At 48.9% G+C, this 10,614-nt stretch overlaps 1 protein-coding gene across 1 annotated transcript; it reads right to left on the bottom strand.

Annotated features, from left to right (window-relative positions):
- Positions 1-812: 812 nt before the first annotated feature.
- Positions 813-10,513, bottom strand: FUZ (fuzzy planar cell polarity protein). The gene is made up of 11 exons (XM_080976911.1): positions 10,234-10,513; positions 8,889-9,010; positions 7,693-7,777; positions 6,624-6,692; positions 5,288-5,392; positions 4,682-4,879; positions 4,507-4,602; positions 3,101-3,207; positions 2,864-2,934; positions 2,662-2,763; positions 813-1,573 (listed from the first exon to the last, which is right to left on the bottom strand). The coding sequence occupies exons 1-11, from the start codon at positions 10,333-10,335 to the stop codon at positions 1,368-1,370; spliced, it is 1,263 nt and encodes a 420-aa protein (XP_080833037.1). The 5' UTR covers positions 10,336-10,513; the 3' UTR covers positions 813-1,367.
- Positions 10,514-10,614: the final 101 nt, after the last annotated feature.

The following is a 10,614-nucleotide window of genomic DNA, read 5'->3' as shown; positions in this document are numbered from 1 at the left end:
CAGCTGTTAAGCAGCTTAGCGGATCAGCTGATAAGCGGCTTAGCGGCTTGGGAAAAAGGGGGGGAAAGGAAAAAAACTCCGCAGGAACTCGCAATACATTTTCGTCTTGCAAAGCAAGCCCATAGGAAATTCGTTTTGCGAAGCACCTCCAAAACGGAAAACCCTTTCGTCTAGCGGGTTTTCCGTCTTGCGAGGCACCACTGTACTTTAGAGGCAAATGTTTGACTCCAATTCCCACCATCCCTGATTATTTGCCTGGAGCTGATGTCCAAGATTTGGAGAAGCAGATTAGCCTGCTCTGCTTTTACAGTGTTCAAAGTGCCTCATAGCTATCATTTCACTAATACACACAGTAGACTTGTAATAGAGGTCAAGCAGTTATGGTGATTGAGGCCAAGGAATCAGTACTTGCTTAATGACAGGCAAGATTTGGGGATTTCCAGTTCAGCCATGGCCACTGTAGCACATCAACTCATAGAAAGAGAGTATCGAAGATGCTGCACTGCTGCAGAAGGAAAGAGCTATTCCTACCGGAAAGGGTGAAATCAGGAAGGAAAAGTATGAGAAATAAATAGAAGCAAAGAAATTACAGCAGCAGCAAACGCACAGTGCTATAAATACCACACTGAAAGCTGGCAACACCAATTTCAGTCATTATCGAATATCCCATGGTGCTGTAATACTCAGCATGCGACAGACCAGACATAATGGCTGTCCTGAGGTGTACTTAATTGGATAGAAAGCACCATTTCAGCACCCTACCTCTGCCACAGGTTAAGTTCAAAAAAATCAATCTCAACTCTTCCCCAGAATCAGGTACAAACAAATTTTATGGATGCAGCATTTGAACTGATATGCCTTCCAGCAGAGACTGGTTTATTAGGGCACTGCCCCACCTGTCTGCCTTCTTACGTCAACCATTCCAGGGCGAAGTATTTGCTATCAGCTTCCTCCTCAGTTTCACTGTTGCCCTTGTGGAACTCAGTGAGGAGAATGGGAGACAAAACTAGAATTTACTTGGCTGCCCCTAATATCGCTCTTCCTGCCAGCCCCGCCAGCTACACTGATGCCTTAATACAAACATGTCTAGACAATGGTGGCTTTCCATTTTTTCCTCCCAAGAGTAAGGAACAGATATGCAAGACCTAAACTGGTACTCATCGCCATTGCTAGCCCAGCGACCTCTCACTTCCATAAAGAGCAGGGAGTGAGTGGATTAACTCTAGTCTGTAGAATCTCTCCTGCCCCCCCCCCCCCCACAAATCCAGGCTGGTCCAATGCAGGGTAATCAGAGCTTGCATGGGAGGTCTAAGGGCTCTGTCTCAGTGCCCACATCTCATCTTGGGAGTCTGGTAGGGAACATCCCCTCAGAAGGCCGAGTCCTCAGATGTGAGGGTCTGGAGGGTGCTGGTTGCCAGAGACCGCAGAGCAAAGGTAGGCACATCTGGCTTCACAATCAGGAACAGCTGGTGCCGCTTCCCATGGATGGCATAGGCCTTGTACGTAGAGTAAACCAGGTAACAGTGCTGAGGACAGTGGGAGAAGCCAGCCTGGAACTCCTCCTGCAGAGGGACTGAGGAAAGGACAACGAATATCAAGCTCCACAGGATATAACAGAGGCTGGAGGGCAAGTTTGGCCCCACATGCAGAATAGCAATTTTAAATAATAATTTATTATTTATACCCCGCCCATCTGGCTGGGTTTCCCCAGCCACTCTGGGCGGTTCCCAACAGAATATTAAAAACACGACAAAACACCAAACATTAAAAACTTCCCTAAACAGGGCTGCCTTCAGATGTCTTCTGAAAATAAGATAGTTGTTTATTTCCTTGACATCTGACAGGAGGGCGTTCCACAGGGTGGGCACCACTACCGAGAAGGCCCTCTGCCTGGTTGCCTGTAAACTTCACTTCTCGCAATGAGGGAACCACCAGAAGGCCCTTGGCGCTGGACCTCAGTGTCCGGGCTGAAAGATGGGGGTGGAGACGCTGCTTCAGGTATACTGGGCCAAGGCTGTTTAGGGCTTTAAAGGTCAGCACCAACACACTGGATTGTGCCCGGAAACATACTGGGAGCCAATGTTGGTCTTTCAAGACCGGTGTTCTGTGGTCTAGGCGACCACTCCCAGTCACCAGTCTAGCTGCCGCATTCTGGATTAGTTGTAGCTTCCTGGTCACCTTCAAAGGTAGCCCCACATAGAGCACATTGCAGTAGTCCAAGCGGGAGATAACTAGAGCATGCACCACTCTGGCGAGACAGTCTGCGGGCAGATAGGGTCTCAGCCTGCGTACCAAATGGAGCTGGTAGACAGCTGCCCTGGACACAGAACTGACCTGCACCTTCATGGACAGCTGTGAGTCCAAAATGACTCCCAGGCTGTGCATATGCAATCTGCCACCAGGGAATGTTGGCTTTGGTTATGGAAAAAAAGGAGGGGAACTATCTTTAAGCCTTTGAAGTTACAGTAAAAAAAAATTACTTAGAAAAGGTCCCTATGGCCACTGCCTCGCTGAGTCACCAGGAAGTTCCACCTGTCACAAGAACCTGAATTTTGCATAATAATAAAATGTTCCAACATGCAAATACTTGCCACAACTTGAGATGTCACAGAAGAACTTTCTGATTCACAGGACGAAAGGGATAAAAAATCAAGAACTCACCTGCACTCTCTTCGAACTTCTCACAGGGGAAGTACAAGGAGACAGTGAGGGAATAGAAGGAGCGGAGGGCAGAGAGGCGATTTTTCAGGGGCATCTCAGATCCTGTAAAAGTGCGGAAAGATACATATTTAAATGCTCTGTTGAGAGAGAAAGGGCTGGGCTCTCTCTGGCCTTCTCCAGCACAATGCAGCTTGCGCCATACCTTCAGCTGAAGTGCCCTGAGGCTGCACGGTGAAGAGGCTTTTCCTCTGATCTTGGTTGATCAGCAACAGCCTGTAGGAGATGAGATTGTGAACAGCAGCTGGTTATACTGGAGGCCGGGGGGGGGGGGATGCTGGCAAGACTGGCAGTATAATTTTCAAAAGGGTGGAACAAACATGAAGCCAGCCCCTACAGGGGTTCAGATCCTCAAAGCGCTCTCTTCTCCCAGAAGACTCACCCCAGGATCCCAGGGGCAAGAGCGATGCCAGGAGGCAGGCACCGAGGAGGGGCTCTGGCACTTGCCTTCAGAAGATCCAGCAGCGGCTGCCAAAATCGCTTCACTAACTATAGGAAGAAAGAGAAAGGGCTTGGTAGCGCCACTCGGTTCCAGTTCTTTGGAGGGATAGAGAGAATGCCCTAAACAAGGAAAACCCCAAAGGCTCCCTTCTTCCTTGAATAATAGTAATAATAATAATAATAATAATAATTTATTTATACCCCACCCTCCCCAGGCAAAACATCAAATATATGACACATTACCATAAAATCAAGCAATCAATTAAAATACATCCTAAAATCAACTCAGAATCACAGTGAAATCCAATCAGATGGCAGCCTGCAAAATAGGGATGGGGGCCTTAAATGCTCACCAGGCCTAACTGTTTATACTGATCTTATATGAGCCTGTGAGAAAGGTTGGGGGGCCACTTTCATGCAGGTTCTTATAAGGAGAGAGGGGGAGTCAGACTGGCTCCCGGCCAAAGGCCTGGCAGAATAGCTCCATCTTGCAGACCCTGCAGAAAGATGTTAAATCTCGCAGGGTCCTGGTGTCGTGTGACGGAGCATTCCATCAGGCCGGGGCCACAGCCGAAAAGGCCTTGACCCTGGTTGAGGCCTGTCAGGGAACTGCAGGCAGCGAGGGAGGAAAGAATTAGAGGATACAGGGAACGATCTCCACTGCTCAGTACTGAGTCCTCCTCAGAAGACAGAGAAGAGGATAGTGAGTCTGGGGAGGAAGGGGTGCTTCAGAGAGAGGGGGATCCACGTCACAGGGGAAAACGGAAGGGGCTGATCTCGAGGGAGAGGGAAAAGAGAAACTAGTCAGAGCAACGCGTCATGAGAGACGGATCGCTTTGTTTATTCTGCATGTAATCTTGTCAGAAGGAAATAAAGAAAGGAATTTATGGCTGGCTGCCGGGAGTGTTTTCTCTGCTAAGTGCAGCAACGCGTGCAGCTGGCTAGCTGACAAGGCCAGTCTAATTTCCTTGAGGCCCGGGACCTCCAAGATGTTATCATTTGCAGACCGTAAGGTCCTCCGTGGGGCATACCAGGAGATGCTGCCCCATGCAGACCAGCAAAAGTGAAAGGATGAGGATGGCAACCAATGCCCTTTGCAAGGGGAGGGGCAAAAAACTGAATTTCTCGTTCTTGCCTAAAGGGAATGGCCAGGAAATGGGTAGCACAGTCCGTAGAGCTATAATGGCACTCTTAATCTCAGGGTTGTGGGTTCGAGCCTCATGTTGGGCAAAAGATCCCTGCATTGCAGGGGGTTGGACTAGATGACCCTCGTGGACCCGCCCAACTCTACCATTCTATGATCCTATGAGTCCAAGTCGCTTCACTTCCAAGGTCTCTCTCTCTCACCTCATCAGCCAAGAACTGTAAGGAGGGCTTAGGCCCACACAGCAGCAGCACCTCCAAACCAGGCACGAGCTGGAGCGTCAAGAAGCGGTGGGGGACCTGTTGGGAGTGAGGGACACGGAGAATCAGAAAGCTACACTCCTCTAATGGCCCCTCCCTGAATCGCCAGCCAGCTCACCGTGGGGCTGCCATGAGGAAGGTAAACGGGCAGATCGCGGGAGGTGTGAGGGGGCAGCGAGCGCACCAGCCACACCAGCAGCATGGCCTCCGAGGCTGCCAGCTGCCACCACTGCTCTGTTGCACACAGCACCTGACCGCCCACAAGCAGGCTGCCAAACCGCGACTCTGCTGCAGAGGCAAAGACTTCCAGGCACTCCTGAATCGGGAAAGAGCAAAGCAAGACAGAGAATGAAAGAACAGCCACAACGGATTAGACCAAAGTTCCATCTGATCTGATTCAGCATCCTGTTCTCATCTAGGGGAAACCCATTAAGTGCACAACAGCACACTTCCCATGAGCGATTCCCAGTAAATGTTATTGAGAGACATACAGCCTCTGATATATACAACTAATCCAGAATGCGGCAGCTAGACTGGTGACTGGGAGTGGCTTCCAAGACCATCTAACACCAGTCCTGAAAGACCTACATTGGCTCCCAGTACACTTCCAAGCACAATTCAAAGTGCTGGTGCTGACATTTAAAGCCCTAAACGGCCTCAGCCCAGTATAGCTGAAGGAGCAGCTTCACCCCCAACGTTCAGCCCAAGAACAAGCCAGTCTCACCTGCAGTATTGCCCTGGAGGGCACCACTGTGCATTCCACACACTGGGTCAGGTCAGCACTGCATTTGCCAGGCTCCAGGAAACTGTCAATCAATTTGTAACATGCCTAAATTGGGGGAGGAGGAGGGAAATTAAATATTTAAGCTACCAGGGATAAAAACTGACTTCCAAACACATGGAATAGGTAATGAAATCCATTTTTAAAATATTTGAGTGATAAATGTGTAATGTGTGAAAGAAAAAGAAATCTGCAGGTAAGAATTCAGGCTTTGCCTAGTTTTTCACTAGGTCCACCTATTAGAGACAGGGCAAGACAGATTACCGTATTTTTTGCCCTATAGGGCACACCGGCCATAGGGCGCACCTAGTTTTTTGGGGGGGAAATAAAGAATTTTCCCCCCCCCAGGCGCTGAGCTGGGGCGGGGGAAGCCCGAGCTTCCCCCGACCCCAGCCCCCAGAACAGGCTGCTATCCGCAAGCCTGGGGAGCCCAGTGGGAACTCCCGCTGGGCTCCCAAGGCTTGCAGATAGCTTCCTGAAGCCTGGAGAGCGAGAGGGTTCGGTGCACACCAACGCCTCTCGCTCTCCAGGCTTCAGCGAAAGCCTGCATTCGCCCCATAGGATGCACACACATTTCCCCTTCATTTTTGGAGAGGAAAAAGTGCGTCCTATAGGGCGAAATTGTGATGTATGGAAGTGAGAGCTGGACCATAAAGAAGGCTGATCGCCGAAGAATTGATGCTTTTGAATTATGGTGCTGGAGGAGACTCTTGAGAGTCCCATGGACTGCAAGAAGATCTAACGCATCCATTCTTAAGGAAATTAGCCCTGAATGCTCACTGGAAGGACAGATCCTGAAGCTGAGGCTCCAATACTTTGGCCACCTCATGAGAAGAGAAGATTCCCTGGCAAAGACCCTGATGTTGGGAAAGATGGAGGGCACAAGGAGAAGGGGACGACAGAGGATGAGATGGTTGGACAGTGTTCTCGAAGCTACAAACATGAGTCTGACCAAACTGCGGGAGGCAGTGGAAGACAGGAGTGCCTGGCGTGCTCTGGTCCATGGGGTCACGAAGAGTCGGACATGACTAAACAACAACAACATAGGGCGAAAAATACGGTAGGTACGAGGGAAGAAGCAGGGTGCCTTTGAGCATATGCTAAACCCAGGAATCTGCAACCAGAACAAGAACCAAGTTGTTCCATGAAAAAATCCACTACTGGTTCCACCCATTCTGAAGTATTTTTTATCAACATCATTCGGAGGGAAGAGCTTTTTAGTTGTTACAATTGATACAGCAACCTCCAAGTCGCTAGCCATCCTCAGGTCAGGCATTACCTTCAGGTCTTTTTTGAGACGTTCAATGTTGCGTGCATTCACCAGCTCCTCCAAGCCCAACACCAGCACCTGTAGTAAAACACACAATTGCCTCCTAAAGATCCTCTGGTCATTCCTCCTGCTTAAAGATTCTTAGAAAAAGATCCTCTGGTTATCCCTTCTGCCAAAGAGGGTATGTACCACCTTGCCACAGAGAAGCACAGCACCCAGTTCCTGCATAAGCCAAGCAGGTTTCTAGACACAGCTTGATATGCATGTGCTCTAGTGGATCACAAGCTGTGGCAACAGAACACCCGTGTATTTTAGGAGCCCAAACTCCTGACTTCTCTGGCCTCAAATGTATACGTTACGCCTTCAGATTAGCTTATCTAGAAATAACCCCCTGCAAGTCTCCTCTCCACACCTAAGGGTGCCCTGGAAGTGGTGCCCACCCTCCAGGTTCCAAATTTGCATTCTCTGCCATTCTTTCTACAAATGCGAAAGGGTAGTTAAGGTGTGCTATGGTTAACTAATGCACAATTAGCAATCAAACTGCACAAAAGGCTTAGCAGGTAGGACAGGTAAGCAGCTGGGAAATGAGAGTTCTTGGGAAGATTTTAGGGGAGACAAACTTTCCTTTTCCATATCTTACTGAAATAGACCATTTCCTATAAGACACCAGACTGGGCTTGTGGGTTTTTTTGCTATTCCGCATCAGCCTTCATCAACCTGGTGCCCTTCAGATGTTTTGTACTACAATCAGCCCCAGCCACCACAAGGAGCTGTAGTCTAAAATATCTGGAGGAAGCCAGTTTGCAGAAGTTTTCTCTAAATCAGCAACAGTAGCTCTAGGCACACATCACAACTAAGATATCTTGGCTGAAGAGGATCAGTACGCTATGAAGTTTATATAACTATTTAACAAACACACACAAACACTAGAAAGCACAGTTGCTTAAAACTGAATGCCACTCAACTGAGACAGCTGCTCCCTTTGGAATTATGTACCATTCCAATGCACTGGCTCGCCTCCCACTTTCCTGTTACAGACTAAGGCCGAAATGACATTCCACCACCTTTGACTGCTCACCATGGCACTGAAGACATTTTCAAGGAGTCTTCCAAGGCTGAAGTCACTGGCACCTTCATCTGAGGACAGGACAATGAGGGTGATGCTGGGAACACCAAACACAAAAATGTTAAGGATATAAATATAGGCAGGAAATCTACAGGAACTCTTCACCTTAAATGCCACCATGTTCAACAGAGATGCAGCCTACAAACAGCTGTCTACAACCATGATGGCTGGCAACTTGATTTGGTTTGCCATCACAAAAAAATATGTGAAAAACTTGAGTGAACCCTATAAAGCAATATTGTATTTATGTGGTAGCCTGCTAGCCATGGATGGCAAGGCACTGTGTGCAGGAAAGTGAAAAGGCTGATAGAGGAAGGAGGACAAGCATAGTAACACAGCCCACTTTCCTTCCTCTGACAGCCGCAACTGACTAGGAAAAAATTATGTAAGTTAGCAACTGTTGCCCCTAATTTACTAGGTATCTGCTGCTACATTAAAAAAAAAAAAAAGATCATTAGGGCTGAAAAGCCTAATGAAAAGAAGCTTGTGTGTGTTTCTGCTCAACTCTTTAGTATTTTTGTGTTAAAGGGTGGCGCTGTGGGTAAAACCTCAGTACCTAGGACTTGCCGATCGTATGGTCGGCGGTTCGAATCCCCGCGGTGGGGTGAGCTCCCGTCTTTTGGTCCCAGCTCCTGCCCACCTAGCAGTTCGAAAGCACCCCTAAGTGCAAGTAGATAAATAGGTACCGCTTTATAGCGGGAAGGTATACGGCGTTTCCGTGTGCTGCGCTGGTGCCGGCTCGCCAGAGCAGCTTCGTCACGCTGGCCACGTGACCCAGAAGTGTCTCCGGACAGCACTGGCCCCCGGCCTCTTAAGTGAGATGGGCGCACAACCCTAGAGTCGGACACGACTGGCCCGTACGGGCAGGGGTACCTTTACCTTTACCTTTATTTTTGTGTTACATTTTAGAACAGAGTTTTGCAACCATGAAAGCAAGAATGAAATACAGTTATTAGGGCTTGAAGAAGGCCCCCTGGGATTAAATAAAATATATAAGAAGGCTGCACAGGTCTTATGAGACATTACAAATGAGAGGGATTTGTCCCTCTGCCCCCGCTGCTCCTGCTAGATTGAAATTCGTGCCCTCTGCTGAAGCAAAATGCACCCCTCTTACCGCAACGAACCCTGACGAAGGCATGGAACCTCACCTATTATGAAACACTTTCCACACCACTCGAGTATTCTTTGTACAGGCAGCTGTCAGTAGGACATCCAGGTTGGAGCCAAACATATGAACCCCATTCAGGGAGCCAATCACAGAGAATGGCAGCTGTGGGATAAAGGTAAGCTTTAGTATTCTATATATTAATATGCAAAGCTGTTATATACTTAGTCAGACTCCTAATTTTCCCCATTCAGACTGACAGTAGCAATTCAAAGTCAGTGTGGAGGCTTATTTTTTTGCCCTGCTAATGGAAGGGGTTTTAAATCAGCTTTTGCTAACCTGGTGCCCTGCAGCTGTTTTGGACTCCAACTTCTGTTACCCCCACCAGCCAGTGGTAGCCAGGGCTGATGGGAATTGTAGTCCAAGGCAGCTGCAGGGCTGTAGTTTGGTGAAAGCTGCTTTAACTTTATCGTGTTTTTAATCTGTTATGTAATCTCTGTATTTGAATTGCTCCTCTCTGATTTTAAGTTGCTTTGATACTTTTTTTGTAGAAGGCAATGAGAAAAAATCCCATATCAGATCATTCAGTATTGACTGACTGATAATGACCCCTGCAAAATATCAGGCAGAGAGAGTCAGAGAGGTCTTTCCCAGGCCAGCCAACTGAAATTAGCTGCAGATTGTCAAGGGTTGTAGCAGGAACCACCTTCAAAGCATGTTGCTATACTGCTGAAAAATGGATCTTCCGTACAAACCTATGAAGTCGCTATGTCATACCACTGGGCCACATACCCCAAGGCTCTCTACTTTGACTGACAGCATCTTTGCAGGCGTTGCTCTTCCCCAAAGGTAATTCCATAAACAAAGTATATGCTGTACCCACAAAGAATTGTAGAACTGTAGAGTGGGAAGGGACCATGAGGGTCAGCTGGTTCAACACCTTGCAATGCAGGAATCTTTCACCCCAAAGGGGTCTTGAACCCATGACTTTGAAATTAAGAGCTTCCTGCACTACTGACTGAGCTCTCTTTGATGAACAGCCCTGAGATCTTGCGATGAAGGGTGGTATATAAATCTAATACAGTGGTACCTTGGGTTAAGTACTTAATTCGTTCCGGAGGTCCGTTCTTAACCTGAAACTGTTCTTAACCTGAAGCACCACTTTAGCTAATGGGGCCTCCTGCTGCCGCTGCGCCGCCGGAGCACGATTTCTGTTCTCATCCTGAAGCAAAGTTCTTAACCTGAAGCACTATTTTTGGGTTAGCGCAGTCTGTAACCTGAAGCGTCTGTAACCTGAAGCGTCTGTAACCCGAGGTACCACTGTATATAAATCTAATAAATAAAAACAAGGGCGCAGCGGGGTGGGAGCAGAGGCCGCAACCCCCCACCTGCTGCTTGGAAGAGCCACCTCGGCTCCTGCAATACAAAGGCACTCCGCTGCTGGCCGTGAGGCACAGCAAAGTCACGGAACCTCCTGCTTCGTCCCACATCTTGGGGGCTCCTCCGCTCGCTCTTCTCCGTCAGCGGCTCTGCGCAAAGGAAGAAACACCCCCCCCCCCCGATCACCGCCGACGCCCCGTCAGGTCTCCCCGCCGCTCTTTCCGCTCCTCCAGCACGACCACATCAGCCGCCATCTTGGGGAGCCCGAGGCACGCTGGGGCGCGAGCGACGCCGTCGCCGTGGCAACAGGCGCCTCTCAGTGATTGGCTCGTTCGCTCCCCTTCCCTTCCCACGCCACGCCCCCTCTCTATTTCCATTCGGTCCTCCTG

The sequence above is a fragment of the Podarcis pityusensis genome (assembly GCF_964106645.2).
Source record: "Podarcis pityusensis genome assembly, chromosome: 13".
Lineage (NCBI taxonomy): Eukaryota > Metazoa > Chordata > Lepidosauria > Squamata > Lacertidae > Podarcis > Podarcis pityusensis.
Note: the sequence above shows the minus strand (reverse complement) of the source record. Positions and strands in the feature narration are given on the sequence as shown.